Source organism: Cervus elaphus, chromosome 23, assembly GCF_910594005.1.
Source record: "Cervus elaphus chromosome 23, mCerEla1.1, whole genome shotgun sequence".
NCBI classification, from domain to species: domain Eukaryota; kingdom Metazoa; phylum Chordata; class Mammalia; order Artiodactyla; family Cervidae; genus Cervus; species Cervus elaphus.
In genome coordinates, this window is record NC_057837.1 from 47,011,220 (window position 1) to 47,030,425 (window position 19,206).

At 43.2% G+C, this 19,206-nt stretch overlaps 1 protein-coding gene across 4 annotated transcripts in view; it reads right to left on the bottom strand.

Moving 5' to 3' along the window:
* Positions 1 to 14,654: 14,654 nt before the first annotated feature.
* Positions 14,655 to 19,206, bottom strand: part of RASSF2 (Ras association domain family member 2) — a 48,431-nt gene continuing 43,879 nt past the window's right edge. For 3 of the 4 annotated variants that reach the window (XM_043884162.1, XM_043884163.1, XM_043884164.1), the window contains 4 exons: positions 18,619 to 18,670; positions 18,013 to 18,134; positions 16,499 to 16,596; positions 14,655 to 15,364 (listed from right to left, as the gene is read on the bottom strand). In XM_043884162.1, coding sequence (XP_043740097.1) covers positions 15,280 to 15,364; positions 16,499 to 16,596; positions 18,013 to 18,134; positions 18,619 to 18,670 — 357 coding nt within the window. In that variant the 3' untranslated portion in view covers positions 14,655 to 15,279. The remainder of the gene's footprint in view (positions 15,365 to 16,498; positions 16,597 to 18,012; positions 18,135 to 18,618; positions 18,671 to 19,206) is intronic. The other variant, XM_043884165.1, reaches the window with a different exon arrangement.

Here is a 19,206-nt window from a genome sequence, read left to right on the forward strand (position 1 = left end):
TTGGACATGACTAAAGTGATTTAGCAAGCACACGTGCTCGGTAAAACTAAAAGTAATACTTCCTGTCACTTACATCATCCTTACCAAGGTACTTTTCTAAATGTTCTAAAGGTGTTTAATTCCCATAGTGTCATCATGAGATGGGCCTTAAAATTATTCCCATCCAAATGATGGAGAAATGAAAGTAGACAGTGAGTAAGCCAGGGCTCAAAAATAGCAGAGTGAGGATTCGAACCAGAGCAGTCTGGCTCAGAAAGCATCAAAACACACCAGGACGTGTCAAAAGCTTTGATGTCCCGAACACTGAGCCCAGGGAGGGTGTCACCAGCAGCCTCTTCAAGGTACGAAACTCTCACGTCCTCTCAGAGTGTCCCTTCTGCTCTACTTGTGCAACAAGCTACGGAGCTGACATACAAACCAAGAAAGGGCACAAAGATCAAAGTGTCACTATTTTAAGAATTTTAAAAATTCAATTATTTCAACTAAAATGGAGGTTATAGTCTTGTCCTACCTCACTTTGGAAGCCACTACTCAGAAGAGGTGTGGAAGTAGATGTAACACAGCGTCGGGACCACCAAGGGGCGCCATAAACCAACCGGCCCTGATCAGCAAGGGCCAAACCTGTTGAGGGCACTTCACGACATGAACACCTTTCGGCCGAGTTTGCTTCGCTCCTTAGCCATCAGACTCATCCAGTTTGAAAGAAGGGCCTGTCTTAATTCCAAATCCTTCTCAGCACTAAGCCTGGGAGGACGAAAAGCCTGGGTGTTAATCTCTGCTAATACCTGGATGCGGCAATGACCATGCAATTCTCGGGGAGTCCCAGAGCTAGAAAGTAACACAAGGGGGCACTGCCCTCACCTGCTGCCTCCACGTCTACCACCTCCTGGAGATAGATTTTTAAAAGACCTTTTTTAATGATTTCAGGGGCTTCCCTGGTGGCTTAGACAGTAAAGAATCTGCTGGCAATGTGGGAAACCTCAGTTTGATGCCAAGGGTGGGGAAGATCCCTGGAGAAGGAAATAGTTACCCACTCCAGAGAACGTTCAAACTACCATATGACTGCACTCATTTCACATGTTAGCAAGGTAATGCTCAAAATCCTTCAAGCTAGGCTTCAATACTACATGAACCAAGAACTTCCACGTGAACAAGCTGGGTTTAGAAAAGGCAGAGAACCAGATATCAAATTGCCAACATCCACTGGATAGTAGAAAAAGCAAGAGAATTCCAGAAAAGCATCTGCTTCATTGACTACACTGAAGTCTTTGACTGTGTTCAGTTCAGACTCAGTTGAGTCTAACTCTTTGTGGTCCTATGGACTGCAGTACACCAGGTTTCAAGAGATGGGAGTACCAGACCACCCTACTTGGCTCCTGAGAAACCTGTATGCAGGAGAAGAAGCAACAGTCAGAACTGGATATGGAACAATGAGCAGGCTCAAAATTGGGAAAAGACTCTGACAAGGCTGTATATTGTCACCCTGCTTATTTAACTTCTGGGCAGGGTACATCATGCTAAATACAGGGTTGGGTGACTCACAAGCTGAAATCAAGATTCCCAGGAGAAATAACAACTTCAGATATGCAGATGATATCACCCTAACGGCCGAAAGCGAAGAAGAACTAAAGAGCTTCTTGATGAAGGTGAAGGAGGAGAGTGAAATGGCTGGCTTAAAACTCAACATTCAAAAAATGAACATGATGGCATCCAGTCCCATCCCTTCATGCAAATAGATGGGGGAAAAATTGAAACTGTGACAAACTTTATTTTCTTGGGCTCCAAAATCACTACAGATGGTGACTACAGACATACAATTAAAAGACACTTGCTCCTTGGAAGAAAAACTATGACAAACCTAGGCAGCATATTAAAAAGCAGAAATGTCACTTTGCCAGCAAAGGTCTATATAGTCAAAGCTATGGTTTTTCCAGTAGTCATATACGGATGTAACAGTTAAACCATAAAGAAGGCTGAGCGCCAAAGAATTGATGCTTTTGAACTGTGGTGTTGGAGAAGACTCTTGAGAGTCCCTTAGACAGCGAGGAGATCAAACCAGTCAATGCTAAAGGAAATGAACCCTGAGGTTCATTGGAAGGACTGATGCTAAAGCTCCAATACTTTGGCCACCTGATGCAAAGAGCAAACTCATTGGGAAGGACCCTGATGCTGGGAAAGATTGAGGGCAGGAGGAGAAGGGAGTGACAGAGGAGGAGATGGTTGGATGGCATCATCAACTCAATGGACATGAGTTTGAGCAAACTCCAGGAGACAGTGAAGGGGAAGCCTGGCGTTCTGCAGTCCATGGGGGTAGCAAAGAGTAGGACACGACTGAGTGACTGAACAACAACAACAACTCACTTCAGTATTCTTGTCTGGAGAATTCCATGAACAGAGGAGCTTGGCCTGGGAAATGCCTGTTAGGACATTCTGCTTAAAAACAAAAAACAACCTCTAACTCACACACTCAGGCATCATCCAAACTTCTGAGGTTAACATGAATGACTTTTTGTGTTGGGACTGCATGTGATGAGAGGGTAACAGGCAGGAAGGCCAGGGGTCTCCAAATGGAGGAAATAGGCTGCAAGTGTCAGACACTTTTATCTCTCTTAAGCAGCAGGAGGAAACAAACTAGCGATATTTTTTCCCTTCTCTATACAAATTTAAAAGGAAGTTTCTCTTAAAATACTGTGTTGCCATGACACCTGGTTTCAACTGAAGCTAACTATTATCAAACCTTGAGTTAACCAATACATTTTTCTTATGGAACTGTTTGTCTTAAGCTATGTTAATGTGCTATGCATTTACCCCAGACTGTCTTCAAGTCGGTTCCTCCAAAATGGCTCAGAACCTACTTGACAAACCAGTATGTTATACTCAGATATTGTTCCCCTAATCTACGTAAACGAAACTATTTGTATGGTAATCTGCCCTTCTACAAGATTCAAGTCAATCATTTTATGGCCTGGGATGAATCAACTGGTACCAAGATTATCACAAAATGCAACTTACGGATGAGGGGCCTGGTGCCATTCTGAGTTTTAAGACATTCCTTTCTTTTCATTAACAGACTGCTAGTGACTATATAACATTCGGCTGAAGACTAGCAGGGGGTACTCTTTCTGCCCCCTTCTGATGCCTATGTTAGGAGCTTTCTATATCTCCTTTATACTTTAATAAAACTTTATTACACAAAAGCTCTGAGCGATCCAGCCTCGTCTCTGGCCCCGGATTGAATTCATCTCCTCTGGAGGCCAAGAATCCCAGTGTCTTATCATTCAGCAACAACCTTTCAGTGAGGACCCTAACCTTGACTCTCCAAGGTGGCCTCTGAGGCTGGGCAGATGCAGAATATGACAGCACTGAAACAGAGTGTGAGTCAGAGGAAAGAGCTCTGACAGGTTCACTCTGGCAAAGGCCCGGGGACTAAGAGTGTTACTCACTCCAGCAGTACCTGCACTTTTTTTTTTTTTTTTTTTGTACCAGCATCTTATATTCCTTTACACCAAAGAAAGGGCAATGCCAAATCCCACAAAATACCTTGGGTGAGTTTGCAGCATTAGAAGGCGGGACTCCATGCTCATACCAATAGAAAACATCATTCATTAATTCCATTCTGTGCCACAGAGATGAATTGACCATTAGGAATACAACAGTGAAGGTAACAGAGATCTCTGGTTTCCAGGAGCTTCCATTTTAGAGGGAGAGACAGACAACAAACAAGTAAGAAATGTCCTACAGAGTGAAGTTGATGAGACAGACAGTATGATAACAAAGCACTGAGGAAAGGTTGTATCCTGATTGGAGTTGTTGTTGTTCAGTTGCTAATTCATGTCCGACTCTTTGCAACCCCATGGACTGCAACACACCAGGCTTTCCCATCTTTCCCTATCTCCCAGAGTTTGCTCAAACTCGTGTCTATTGATTTTGATCTTGATTGGGGTATTGCTACCCCCAAATGGATGTATACCTTTGTCGAAATTCTCTATGCTGTACATTTAAGATAGGTACATTTTATCTTAATAAGTAGACTTTATCTTAATAAAAAACTTTCTTAAATAATAAAAAGAGTGACTGGAGAAGGAAAACATTACTAGGGTGATCAGGATGGCCTCTTTGCAGAGGGGACATTTGAGTTGAGACTTGAGAAATGAGAATGAGCTAGAATTAGAATGAACTGGTTAGCCATGGTAACCATGCAGCCAAGATACTTCAGGAGGAGAAACCTGTGTGTTCAAATAGCCCAAGTTGAGAATGTGTTTGGTGGCATGAGGGGGAAAGCATGAGCAAAGGGAGCAGAAGAGCAGGTGTGTGAGATGAGGTTGAGGACGTAGCCAGGGGCTGCTGAGGAGGCCTTGAAGGTCTGTGTAGGAGTTCAGTCTAAGTGCAGTTGGAAGTCTCTGGGAGGAATGAGAGGAAATGGAGGAAAGAGAGCTCCTGAGTCTGGTAAGCCCCAGGCCCTCTCCAGGCAGAGTCTACAGAAGAGGGAGGAGGAAGCCGCAAAGTCAAGAAACTACCTGAGAACTACATTAGTGGCCTGGACAGCAGATAAGCACCAGGGGTCCAAGTTGTCCAGGGAGGCATTGTGCCCACAAATGGAAAGTACAGCAGGGAGTGGGCAGGACCTAGAGGAGTCAGAAAGAGCCAGGTTCACCTGGAGGGCTCCTAGGCCTGGAGTATTCCACAAGTGGGCACCAATATATGCCTCCTGAAATGAGCCCCAGGACCACAGTTGAAAAGTGAGTCAGAAGAAAAGGGACAAGGCTGAATGCCATCAGCGGGAAGGGCACTGCCCAACCACTGACCTGAGCTCCCTGTATGCCCACTCCTAGGAGTCCAGCAGCCGTCTTGTAGACACAGGCTAGGAAGTCCAGTGTTCCAGGAAACAGGTGCCTGGTTGGTCCATATGGTGCATAAATTAATCCACAAGTCTGCAAGGCAAAGGGTTTCTCTCATATGGTCAGGTGACTGAAATTATCAGCAGTGTGTCCCCAAAATGCCTGCACTCCTCATTGTTTCTGTCTGGTAGATACCTTTGGGTTGTCAGCTGTGCGCTCTCAGAAAGAATGAAGAAAACCAACTGAAAGCTGCCACCCCAAACATCTAAATGACCTGGAGAAAGAAAAGCTAAGCTGGATATCTGAGATGGGGCCATCTGTTGTTATCTGAGAATGGAAGCTATCTCACCAAAGTGAAATAAGTTGGAACTAACTGCCGGGCAGGAGCAAGAAAATAGAGGGGCAATTTCAGCATGTCATTCAGGCTTACAGCGAGAAGGGCTCCTCCCCTAAGACACACTGTCTTTCCAAAAAACACCCTCTTTCTCATCTTTCTCTGTCTGGGATCTTAATTGATTCCAGTGTTAAATGAATGACAGAGCAAAAGAGCCAAAGCTTCCTCAGTTCACTAACTGCTTTTACTCACAATTATATGGTGGCTTTGAGATGGCCTAGAAGAAGGGAATGAGCTTCAAGAAGTGTGGATCCTAGGAGCTGGAGGTCTGGGGTCAGCCCTGCTTTGGCCTTGTTTCTCTCAGACTTTGTTTCTCATGACTGGGCATTATTCCAAGCTTCAAAGTTATACATTTTCTAATCTGCTAAACAGGATCATGCAACCAACTATAGGCAACATTTTTGTCTAACTTCACTGTTTCCAAAGTAGCTGAGGCTTTCCATAGTTCTGTAGATTAAAAAACGATGCCCAAAATATAAGGTCCTGATCCCTGGAACCTATCAATGTTATATGGAAAAAAGATCCTTGCAAATGTGCTTAAAGATTTTGAAAGGAAGAAATTATGGTGGAATATGGATCCTAGATAAATTCCTGGAGTGAAGGAGAAAAGCCTTTCTTTTTAGGACATCCAGGAAATTGAAAAATGAAGAATGAAGAAACAAGTTTACAAACCTGTGCTGTGGAATAACTTTAATATTTACATCGAACAAATTGTTGCTTTTAACATATACAGATACAATGACTTCATGTAGGAGATATTGTTCCTATCACTTGTTATTTCTGTGTACACACACCTGATCATTAACAGCCAGCACCTGTGCTCTTTGGCCACCAGAGTCTGTGCTGCCTGTGTACACTGCAAGCTGATGTGCTTAGGGAATTAATGGCTCCCTCCTCCCCAAGAGCAGCCCTCTACCATTGCCTGATGAAGGTTGGTGTTTAAATACCCCAGCTGCCTCACCCTGCAGTGGGAGAACTCTGAGGTGCACTCTACCATGTTCCCAAAGGTCTTCAGTAGGATTGAGCTGTAGTTGCCCAAGTCTAAGTTAATTAATAACAAACCCTATATTGGCTTCCTCCCTTTCCTTCCCTTTCCTATCACACTTTCCTATTCCACCTTGTCTGTGGAATCAACTCCCAAACTAAGTTTGAATCCAAACTAACATACAATTGTGTGTCATCTAGTGATAATGTCAAAAGCATATATTTAAGGCACTTCATTAATCTGAACCTGAGCGAAATGACCTTGCTGGTCCTAACAGAAGCTCCAAATGGGCCAGAGCATTAGCTCTTGGCAGGGCATGTCAAAGCTGACCTAGTCATTGGTTTGAAGATGCTAGAATGTGTAGCCAGTCTGGAGAGAGTCACTGATGTGAAAAGGACCACTTGGGCTTCTGGTCAGCCATGCAGCCAGATGTCTACAAGACCTTCCTTGTAGAGAAGAGGCACTCCCCTGCTCAGGAGAGAGGGATGTTCTGTAGCCTCCCCACCTTTTAGGGCCCTGGGGCATCCAGGTTCCTAGATGAGGAGGATGGGTTGTATCCTACCAGCAAGCACTTACAAAGGGGCTTCCCTGGTAGCTCAGTGGTAAAGAATCCACCTGCAAGGCAGGAAACACAGGAGACAGGGGTTTGATCCCTGGGTTGGGAAGATACCCTGGGGGAGGGCATGGCAACCCACTCCAGTATTACCTGGGAAATCCCATGGACAGCGGAGCCTGCCAGGCTATAGTACTATGGACTCGCTAAGAGTCGGACATGACTGAAGCGACTTAACAAGCACAGGATAATTTTGGATCAATTAGAATTGCTTAGGGCATCTGGAATTTACGTGTATTTAGGATTTCTTGGGTTTTTTTTTATGGCCTTTTGGACTGACAGTGTTTGGATCTATTAAAATAGATTTAAATTCATTAAAATAGACTTAAAGCAAATGTGAATTTTTAAGGCGCTTTAGGGAGGTATGACGCTTAAGATCTTTTAGTCTATTGTGATCCTTAGGTCATGTAGAGTTGTTTGAGTTAGTTTAGGTAATTTGGGGCTTAAGATTTTAAGCATCGTTTAAGAAACTTGAGGATGTTTTGTGTTGTTCAGGATTTAGGGTTTAGTTTTGTTTAGGATCTTTGAGGGTATTTTAGGATGTAAGGTAGTTTTAGTTTTCTTAGGATCCTGTGGGTTTATGTGGCTTCTAGCCTTGTTCAGAGCGTGATTTGTGAACCAGCCAGGGGCTCAGTTGCCCTATGGCATGTGCAATCTTTGTGGACCGAGGATAGAAGCCATGTCCCCTGCACTGGTAGCTGGACTGTTAATCGTTGGGCCACCAGAGAAGTCCTATTATGATCATTTTAAGTTCAGCTTCTACTTGTTTTCTTTCAGTGGGTCATGGATGTTGTAGTTGTTCTTTCTGCTGAGTTAACTGAGGGGCTTCCCTGGTGGCTCAGATGGTAAAGAATCTGCCTGCAATTTAGGAGACCCAGGTTGGATCCCTGGGTTGGAAAGATCCCCTGGAGAAAGGAAAGGCCACACACTCTAGTATTCTTGCCTGGAGAATTCCATGAAAAGGGGAGCCTGGCAGGCTGCAGTCCATGGGGTCACAAAGAGTTGGAAGTGACTCAGTTTAGTTAACTAAAGGATTCTGGCCAGACTACTAACATTAATTTTTGTGATGACTCGTGCTATTGCCAAAATTTGGTAAAGGAACTTAAACAATTTAATTAATTACATTTCTGTAAATATGTCCCTAGCCTTTAAAAATCTTTCCTTGGGGTCATTTTGGATTCCAGGCTTTTCACAGTCCAGCCATTCAATATGTGTGGGAGTTCTCATCAACAGTTTGTTCCTGAAATTACACTTCAGACATCTCTAAGACATAATTATTCCCATTAATAAGACAACCCATGCTTGTCCTGTTCCTTTGATCCAAACTTTGGTACAAGCTACACTCTGGATAGGGCTTCCCAGGTGGCATTAGTGGTAAAGGATCCACCTGCCAGTACAGAAGACATAAGAAACATGGGCTCGATCCCTGGGTCAGGAAGATCCCCTTCAGGAGGGCATGGCAACCCACTGCAGTATTCTGGCCTGGAGAACCCCATGGACAGAGAAACCTGGAGGGCTACAGTCCATAAGGTCACACGACTGAAGTGACTTCGCATGCACATGCACTCTGGGAGCCCAGGTTTCTCTCAGTAGTGTTCCTGATCCCTTAAATGGTCCTGCAGACACAGTTAGGGTGACACTGAAAGTCCCGAGTTTGAATTTGAATGGTGTTCAATTGTACAACTTAACATTTAAATCAGCATTATCAAAATAGTGATAAACAAAATATCCATGTTATAGTCTGCCTTCCACCAAAACATGGGTTTAGATTTCAGCACTAAAGTTTAAATTTAACATTTAAACTCTGATTTATGACTTTTCTTAAACATCTTACGTATTAAATTTGTGATAAACTGCTTTTTGGCCAATGCACACAGTGACCATATTTATCACCCACACTGGGACATTTTGAGAACAAAAGGGGATGCTATTGATAATTACACTAGAGTAACAGACATAAGTTGGAGTTGTCCTGAGCAACCAGGACTTACAGCCCCTACCAATGAGCCCATAGTTTTAAAACTGCTAAACTTATGTATTTATAAAATATATATTTATAAGTTACTATTACTATAAAGTTAATTTACATAGTTATATAACTACATACTTAAATAATAAGTAAAATATTTTACTCTGTTTGGTTGCCTCTTTTTTCCCCTGCATTCCCTCCACCCCTATTTTGTTTGGTTTTAAAACAAAAAGAGCACTGTCAGTTTTTACCCATGTTCAATTTTCAGTAGGTTTGCTTGCATCTAAGTGTTCCAGAAAAACCTACTTGAATGTATTCAGAATTTTACAGTAAAGTCTTGTTCTCATAGCAAACTCCAGTTAGTAATAGCTTCATTGCATAGAATAGACACCAACAAATTATTTCATAAAATCTGTTTTCATAAAGCAAGACAAAAACTGCCAACTCCTTTGGCAGCAGCTATTAGTATTTGTTGGGTGACTTCAGGCACTCTAACTTCTATAAAGTTTACTGTCTGATTTGAGGTCTTAGTAGGACCCCAAAAAGACCATTTATCTTTTGTTTATGTTGTCTACATCCACATACTGTACAGTACAAAAACCTCACTGCTTTATATGCGTTGCCTGTCTGCTCATCTGTTTCACTCAGTTTAATTAATTCAGCACCTAAAAAGCCGCTGCTTGCAGTGAAAACTCTAAATATATAAGCATTGTTCAGTGGCACTGATAAAAATATAGTCTTGGTTGTCATCTTTTTCTAGAGGCCAAACTATACTGGTCATTCTTCATGCTCCATGGCCAGATCTCCTAGAAGGACAATTGTCAATCATATATTTAAATGTTGTAAACCAACCACACAACCTCTCTCTGTGTAGAGTTCTGCAGAGAAACAGAACCAGCAGGATGAAGATATACATACAGATAGATACATAGATAGATAGATACGTGTGTGTGTATATATATATATGCATATATATATATAAAGAGAGAGAGAGAGCTAATTTAAAGAATTGACTCATGCAGTTTTGGGAGATGAGGAATCCAGAATCTCAAGGGTAGGCTGGCAGTCTGGAGTCCAGGGAAGAGCCAGTGATGCAGCTATAGTCCAAAGGCAGACTGGAGGCAGAACTCCTTCTCCCTCAGTGTTTTTCTGTTAAGGCCTTCAGTTGACTGGATGAGGCCTACTCACATTATAGATGGTGATCTGCTTTACTCAAAGTCTATTGATTTCGATGTTGCATGCATGCTAAATCACTTCTGTCATGTCCAACTCTTTGTGACTGTATGGACTGTAGCCAGCCAGGCTCCTCTGTCCATGGGATTTTCCAGACAAGAATACTGGGGTGGGTTGCTGTGTCCTCCTCCAGGGGATCTTCCCAACCCAGCGATCAAACCTGCTTCTCTTATGGCTCCTGCATTGGCAGTTGGGTTCTTTACCATTTGTGCCACCTGGTTAATCCCATCTAAAAATATCATCACAGCAATACCCAGACTAATGTTTGACCAAATATCTGGGTGCCATGACCTAGCCAAGTTGTGCATAAAATTAACCATCACCCTTCCCCCATACCATCTGATGGAACTTGGGCCCTAATCTGTAGGTCTTAGGTTTGGCAACCCCTGGGAGGCTGCCATCAACGGAGATAAACCCAGGTTCCCAACCCTAAACAGTGGTTTGACCATTTTACAGATGAGGAAAGAAGTCCTAGAAAAAGGTTCAATGAATTGGCCCCAACAAACCCAGGGTAGAGTTAGGAAAAAAATCCAGCCTCGCTGAACAGCTGTCCCCAGCTATTCCTACAATTCTTGGTTCCACCGGGGCCTGAACTCAAGATCCCTAAGGAATATCCTAATTTCACTTTCTATTTGGAAAACTGGAACCAAATCCGAACACATTCAAACCATAAACTCTGAAGGAAGAAAATCAAAGCCTCTCCCAGATGTACCTTCACATTCCCATCCCCAACCCTATAATGCAGCAGACACACACACTCGTCCACCAGAAAATTCTTTTTGAGAGTGCTTTATTCAACAAGATCTAAGTCAGGTGCTTTAAAACATATCAAAATGTTATAGAAATTCACAGCTCCCTACTGAGGACTTGTCAAGTTACATTAAGATATCTAAACATATCAGTTTATAAATTCAGAACCCAAACATTGAACCAGGTCATGTACCATTGCTTGAAAAGCAAGTTATGATTAAGATAAAAGATACTTCACAAAGCTAAATCAAATGGGGAAACCCTTAAGAAACAGTAGCAATTATACACCAGAAACCAGCAGCTTGGAAAACAGGTCTGCGATCTGCTGGGGAGGCTCCACAGGTAAACTGCGGTTCTCCCTTTTCAGCTTGTCCATGTCTAGTGCTTGGCTATAACACAGGGGGAGCTGTAACCTCCCATGACAGGGTAAATGCTGTCAATTCCCTCAGAAAGAAAGGGTGCCACATTTGTCTATTTTTACCTCTCTAGATCATTTCTCATCTCATCTGCCTCCAACAAGAAGACTTTGTGTAAAACAATTTTGTGTGTGTGTGTGTGTGTGTGTAAAACAATTTAAGTAGAGACTTGACTAGAGAATCTGCACTGCTGCATCAGTGCTCAAGGACATCTCTGCCTCCTACCTAAGCCTTCACATCATGGTTTGGGCGCTATGCTGGTGTGCTAAGTTGCTTCCGTCCTATCCGACTCTGTGCGACCCTTATGAACTATAGCCTGCCAGGCTGCTCTGTCCATGAGATTCTCCAGGCAACAGTACTGGAGTGGGTTGCCATGCCTTTCTGCAGGGGATCAGGAAGCTGACCTAGGGATTGAATCTGTGTCTCTTAGATCTGCATTGGCAGGCAGGTTCATTACTACTAGGGCCACCTGTGGAACTCCTTTGTTCATACAGAAATTTCCCTTGGAGATGTACCTATGGCACCATGTTCTCTGTGCTACAGAGCTTTGAAACAGTTTTGTTTTTTAAAGAGAGCATCTCTTTTCTTAAGAGAGCTTCTTCCCCTTCTGTGATCCATCTCTCTTTCCAATCTCCTAACCTTGAAATAACTGCCCAAACTCCAGAGAAAGAATTCTTGCCAAGACATTTTTGCTTCAGAGAACAAGGTTTGTGTTTTGAGTGACTTTTTTATTTTTTGGTCTTTATGTCCTAAAGTCTTATCTACACTGATGACAAAATATCATTATCTAGAGGTCTCTAGGAGAGTGTCTTGTTTTCTTTCTGGTAGAAAGGAGGGAAAGGTGAATATATTATTCCTTGAAGTCTCAGGCCAAAACCTCAACCTCAGGGCTCAGCATTTGTCACAGGGATGGCTAATCTCAGATTCTCCCACCTCAGCCTCAACTCAGAGTTAAAGTCCAAAAACCTGGAGGTCAGTATGCACATTCCTCACCAGTTTGCACAGTCAAGCCTATTTGTGCTTTTCAGTTCCTCCTCAAGGAACTGAACTCCCCCTCCCCCTACAATTTAACTCCTCACATTCTCACTAATGTGATTACTAAGAATGTTACCTTGTGCTTAATTCCAACATCACCAGGGGGGCTGGATCCCCATATCACCTATGAGATAAACTCAAGTTTTTCCTTCATATGATCACCTTATAACATAAGCTCCGGGAAAAAGATTAAGTCGGATGAGGCTATGTCGCTTTTCACAAGTGAGGGGGAAAAACCCTATAAATTGGCCCTTTGTTCATCACACGATTTCAGGTTCATTGCACACAGTTACATAAGTGCACACAAATCTGTGCAGGAGTTCAAAGCTGGAAGGCCATGTGATACCAGTGAGAAAATACAGCTCTACATCACAGCAGTGTCTCTATTTCAAATAATCTTTCCAAAATTCCTGACTGGGTTATTAGTACATGAGAAATTATTTCTAAACAGGGTGAGTCAAAATGGAAAAGTGGGGCCTGCATTAAGTGGAATGTATCATGTAAGAGATTTCCCTTAATTCCACCCCAATCCCCAATCTTTAAAAAATCCAAGTCTACCCCAGTATCACTTTCTCAGAAAGTGATCTGGCAAACTGACATTTCGCAACATTTCCATGTTTAACACTATCATAACGTTAGTGCAAATTAAAGAGAACATTGATAAACCAAAACAGCTGTCCAATAAAAGTTAGTCATTAGTAATTTACGTTGTGGAAACACTTTTCCCAAGCCATTCAAGGAAGATTATTGGGGCCAACAAAGGCTTTGAACATTCAAAATAAAAATAACCAGGAAAAAAGTTTTCCAAGTCATTTCTCAAATGCAAAATTCAGGAAGTATGTTTGCATTCACAAAACTGTTCTTTCCCATCTGTAACAAAGGAAGCCTCTCCCTGGGCCCCTATTATTTTCTGTGCATTTTGCAGAGGCCCACTGAGGAGGCTAAGGCCCTCCTTATTTCCAGTCCACCCTGCACAAGGCTGGTGAATATCCCCACAGAGGCAGTAAGCTTGCTAAGAGACCCTTGGCAAAATGACAAGTGGCAGCATACCAACTTCTAGAAAGTCAACAACGAAACCACAGCTGTAAGCCATCTAAAGAGGTCTTTCTTGGAAGCAACAGGGGCATATGGGGGCAAGGGTGCCCCTGGCAGGAAGAGCTCTGCTGCAAGGGTCCACTTTCCTTGCAGGCACTGATCAGTGGCTCTTCTTTTCTCAACTGCCCAGCTCTTCAAATCTTCAGAGAGGAGGTAGAGAAGAGATGGGGAGTTCTATCCCAACAAGGCTGACTCCTGCTGTTAGGAGCTTCTGGCCCTGCTTGGTTGACCTCCACAGCCAGCACCCTGTTCCAACCATCCATCTAACTCTCTTCAAACAGTATCAGCTGTACTGGGGCTGAGCTACTTGTCAATCTTCCCAATGGGGGGCTCCAAGGGACAGACTCTTCTTGCCCTTTCCCCTCCATTGGAGTCTCTCTAAAGATCTCGCAGGTAGCTGCTCAGAGGAGCTGATAGAGAAGCTCCATCCTAATTATGCACCATCAGAGGGCAGCCCAAAAGGCATCCCTGAACCCCATACTTGGTAAATAGCAGAAGTCTTCATTCCTAAGAGTCCATCTCCACATGCAATGTGACAGCAACTTGCAAGAATACAGTGGTTGGAAAGTTCAAAGCCTTGACTTCAAACATAGGACTTCAGCTCCAAGTGCAGGAAGACTCCTTGATTATGTGCAAATGGACTGAGCTTACAGGCACCTGTCATTCTACAAGAAGTCTTCACATTTCCCTAAGGAGGGGAAATTTCCCAGCCACCCAAGACCAGGCCCTGGCCTCGCCAGCCAGTCAGCACCTTGTACAAATGAGTGAGACCTGTTTCATCAGACATTTCTTTCAACTTAGGAGGCACCAAAGAATTGGGGTCAACAGCTTGGCATGCTGAGAGAAACATCAGGCTCCCCCTGTTTCCAAGAGGTAGCCAGGGAGGCAAGGGCCAAGGCAGAGTCCATTCTTTACTGGCATCCACACAGATATGTCCTTGTTATTTAGAACAATCAAAGTTTCCAGTGTAAAAACCTGTGGGCTTATTGCATCTACCCCACTGATAGTTTCTTTTTCTTTCCATCAGACCTGCCTTGAGGGCACGGTTTGTTAATTAATTTCCAAGGATCTCAGACTCACAGATCCTTCTAGGCATACAGAGAGAATATCTATTAACACAGTGAAAGTGAAAGTTGCTCAGTCTTGTCCGACTCTTTGCAACTCCATGGACTGTAGCCCACCAGGCTCCTCTGTCCATGGAATTCTCCAGGCAGGAATACTGGAGTGGGTAGCCATTCCCATCTCCAGGGATCTTCCCAACCCAGGGAACAAACCCCGGTTTCCTGTATTGCAGGCGGATTCTTTATCATCTGAGCCACCAGGGAAGCCCAAGAATACTGGAGTGGGTAGCCTGTCCCTTCTCCAGGAGGAGATCTTCCCAACCCAGAAATCGAATCGGGGGCTCCTGCATTGCAGGTGGATTCTTTACCAGCTGAGCTACCAGGGAAGCGCCTATTAACACATAAATACCCTAGATGGTGAGTGTGCTAGACCTTCTTTTCCTTCTAAAGTTGAGCAGATATGTATGGTTGCTCCCTGGCACTTGAGAGGAGAAATTTTTTTCTTCAGTCTAAAACCCCTCAAGATTGGCAGTGACTCCTCTGATTTTCCTGCCTATAAGCACATATTTGCCAGCCTTAAGCACTAGTGCTGGTTGCTTGGAATTGAATTGCATGTGAATATATCATGTAGGCATGTGGATGTGTACCATATGAGCACACACATGTGCACACACATTCTGGGTCCTCCTTATAATAAAAACTGAAAGTCCTCGTGAGTGAAGGAAAGGAGCAGGGAAACAAAGGACAGGGAGTTGCTGGCATCTCCATTGTGGTTTGAAAGCTGGAAAGATTTGCTTTTAAATGTTTCCATGGAAGGCATCCAGCTTCCTGTGAGTCTTCTCTGGGCAGCAACGGCCTCTGCAGCATCTGGATCCCCTCCTTCTAGTGGCTCAGATTGTTGCTGGGGTCTCAGCTATCTCCTCCAGCCTCTGCCGAATCATTAGGCGGAGCACAGTGTACCTGGGGATAGAAGAGCTGCAGTGGAGAGCAAAAAGCAACACAGTCCCTCTTGTGACCCTCCCCCATCACCTGGGTCACAGTGGGGCCAAATGTGTCAACCCTTTGCTTCTCTTACTGGGCCACTCTTGAACCACTTCATTACTTGTGTTCATTACCACAACGGGATGAAAGGGCTGAAGAGGCTCACTCCAAACTATTATAATTATTTTATAATTATTGGAAAATCTGACAAAGAATGAGAAGGTGAAATAACACGAACAGTAATAAGGTTCCCTTCACTGAGTGCTTAATATGCTTAAGGCACTATGCAGAGGATCATCTAATCCTCAACTAGGCTGGACCATAGGAAATTGCCATTATTTTTACCGTTTGGAGGAGTCTACAAAAATGGCAACTTCATATTTTTGCCAAAGAGGATATAGTAACTACCAGGCATGGAGGTCCATGGCTTATTGATAAGTACTGTTTTTTATACTTTTCCTGGATTACGGCAATTCAGATACTGGAGTGGACACTGTTATACAGAGTGAACATGGCTTTGCACTACACAGCAAAAACCATTTTTAAAGTTTGGCACATAGTAAGTGCTCAATAAATGTTCACTGCTATCATACTAGCTATCACCAACACAATAAATGTAGCATTGACTTTATTCTCTAGTGGCAAGAAAATCTCAACTGTTCTGCCATCTCTGTGAAATACAATCTACTTTGTGACTAAATATGACAAAAAAATAACAAAATCCTTCCTAGAACAAAGTTTTAGTGCTGGAATTTTCAACCCAAATGCAATTTCCAGAAGAGATGTTTAAAAAAAAAAAAAGGAGGGACGATACAAGGAAGGGATTTTAGAGGTACTCTGCTCAGATGAATTTCTACTACTGAGACAACCTTCCTAAAATCCTTGGAATATTTTATGTACCATATCAAAATGAGAAGTTGAACAAGAAGCAGAAAGACGAACACATCAACACAAGTTTCATGTCCCCACCTGACATATGGCATTGTCAACAGGAAGTCCCCTGAACAAAGTCCATAAGACCCAGATCCTGGCAGCAGCTCACATAGCCCCTGCAAGGCTCCAGAGCAGAGCCTTCTCTCATTGAGGCCTCAGGAGAACCCAACCAGCCACCCCAGGGGCCATGCTTACTTGCGCATCAGCTTCTTGACTTCCCTATCTTCTTCCTCTTGGAGCTTCTGAATGAAGCTTTTAAGGACAGGCATCTCGAACTTTATATACTGAGCCACCTGAGGAGGAAAAAGTAAGTCTGGGGTATAAGACCTCTATCAGCACTATTCCAACTTTTTTGGGCATCTGTCTCATGTTAGGCACAAAGACTTGGGAAATCTGTTTCTGTGCTAATTCAGGATTTCCTCAAAGACAGGAACCAAGTTTTATTCTTCTCAAGGTGGGCAGAGAGTCCATGATAAAGATCGCTTTATCTACATGATATTTAATACATTATCTCATAACTTTTCATTTTTATCTCATGTATTCAATACCACGAGAGGTAATGTCAAACACAGAAAAGCACTTTCTCTCGATTCAGTCATGCAGAGAAGACTGGAACTCATAATATTCAATAAACTCCTCTGATCTCCCCTAAAAGAATTTAAGGAACCATGCTCAGAACTATGATTTGTGCCTCAAGTCTCAAACAGGTATCCAAATGTGAACTTCCTCCTGAGAAGCTATAAGTGAAAGAGTGGCCCCCACCAGCCACTCTTCCCCCCTCACCAGCATTCTCACCCTGCTCCATCAACTCTTCTCCATGCGAGAAGTATATTTCTTCATCCTGTTAATGTTGGGCTCAGCTACGTAACTTGCTTTGGCCAACGGAACATGTATGTGGATGTGACATATGTCAAATCCAAGTGGGGGCTTTAAATGAGCTTACATGGTTTCTTGCCCTCCAGCCATCTGCCATAAGAAGCATACCTAAGTAGCCACTGCCTCTGAACCCTTGGTCTCTGAATAAGACACACAATGTAATGAAAGTGAAAGTCACTCAGTCGTGTCCTATTCTTTGTGACCCTGTGAACTGTAGCCCACCAGGCTCTTCTGTCCATGGAATTCTCCAGGCAAGAGTACTGGAATGGGTTGCCATTTCCTTCTCCAGGGGATCTCCCCAACCTAAGTATTGAGCCTGGGTCTCCTGCATTGCAGGCAAATTCTTTACCATTTGAGCCACCTGAAGTCAAACCACATCTAGAGCATAACGACTGCTACCAGCCTGCAGAATCCTGATCAAGAAAGTAAATGTTTGCTGTTGTAAGTGACTAAGATTTGGGAATGTTTGTTACTATAGCAAAAGCAGACTAGTGTGTAAGGTAAAATCTCAGCTAACTTCTTGAAACTGCTTAGAAAAGGTTTGCAGAAACTTTTCAGCCCTTAAGTATACCAAAAAGCCTCAATAAATTTATTCCTTCTATGGAAATCATTTTGTGCCTCAGCATTCTTCCAATTAATTCCCACAGGACACAGCCTCAGCCTAGCCTCTATATTAATTTTCCGTGGCCCCATGATCATTACCATTCAAGAAAACCTAGTATTGAGAAATAGCAACAAAGTTGGGCAAAAAAACCAAGCTATAACCCAGTTATCGTTTATCCAACCCACCCCCCACCCTTCTGGGACAGATATCGGACTGAAAAGGGACTCACATCATAGGTAACTTCCTCCACCTGGTCCTTCTCCATAAGGAACACTTTAGAGACCTGCTCACATGGGCCCTGGAGGATCCGGGCAATCAGAGGATAATCCGTGTTCTTCAGCTTCTGTTTCTCTGGAACCACACACAGCCAAGAGCAGCTTTGAGTTGCCTGCGGTCTTTCTCACTGTAAGTAGCTGTCAACTCAGGGGCTCAAATGGACCAGGCACCTTAGGGGATGTGGCCATACAAATCAGGAAACTGATTTGTAAATGACAGATTCAACAGGTATTGTTCAAAGCAACTGCTGCTGCTCCCCAGCAATATTTCCATGCCTCAAGCCTTTTGGAAGATGCTGCATTGGAGAAAATAGTTTTCTCTGTGCTTTGAGAAAATCCAGTTCTTTTTTTTTACAGGCAGTTAGGTTTTAGGGTTTGTTTACTGACCATATATGGCATTCCCCAGTGAACTTACCCAGGGAGCCCACCCGCCTTGAAGGCAAACAACATTTGGAGGTTTCCAAAACCAAGAACTAAGCAAATGAGGGAGAGATTCTGTTTTTAACTTGTTATTTTGAGTTAATTAAAAGTTTTAAGTGCCTTGTGTTCTTTATACTTACCACCGCTGGTATGGACCACATACAATGCAAACTCCTCTGCCGAGTTCTCAATCTGAATCGGGAAGGAACAAAAGATACTCAATAAAAGCATATATTTACACATCTAAACTTTGGCCATTTCTTCTTCTTGAACACTGCAAAGCTAAATAAACGATAGGCTCTTTTGAGGGGAGGACTATTTATCTACAGCATTAAAAGTGATGAGGAGATGGGGCAGGTAAGTAACTTTATTAATAATAATAGGTAATAAGAGCTAATATTTATTGCACCATGCCAGACACAGTTCTAACAAACTACATGTTTTAATTCATCTAATACTCATGAAAATCCAGTGAGAAGAAAAATACTACCTGCCATATCAGTAAACAAAAGATGTTACAGTCATCAGCGATTGTAGGCACCTCCAATGGTGAGCCAGTGAGTCCTGAGAAGGACTCAGAAAGGAAAAAGAAAGTACTTGCCAACTAGCAGCCACTGGACTATAATGACTCCACACGTGACCACAGAGGAAACTTAGGATGTGAAAAGACTGAACACTGGCCCAATAGCTGAGGTGCATATCAAAAGAATGACTTCAGTGAGCCCACA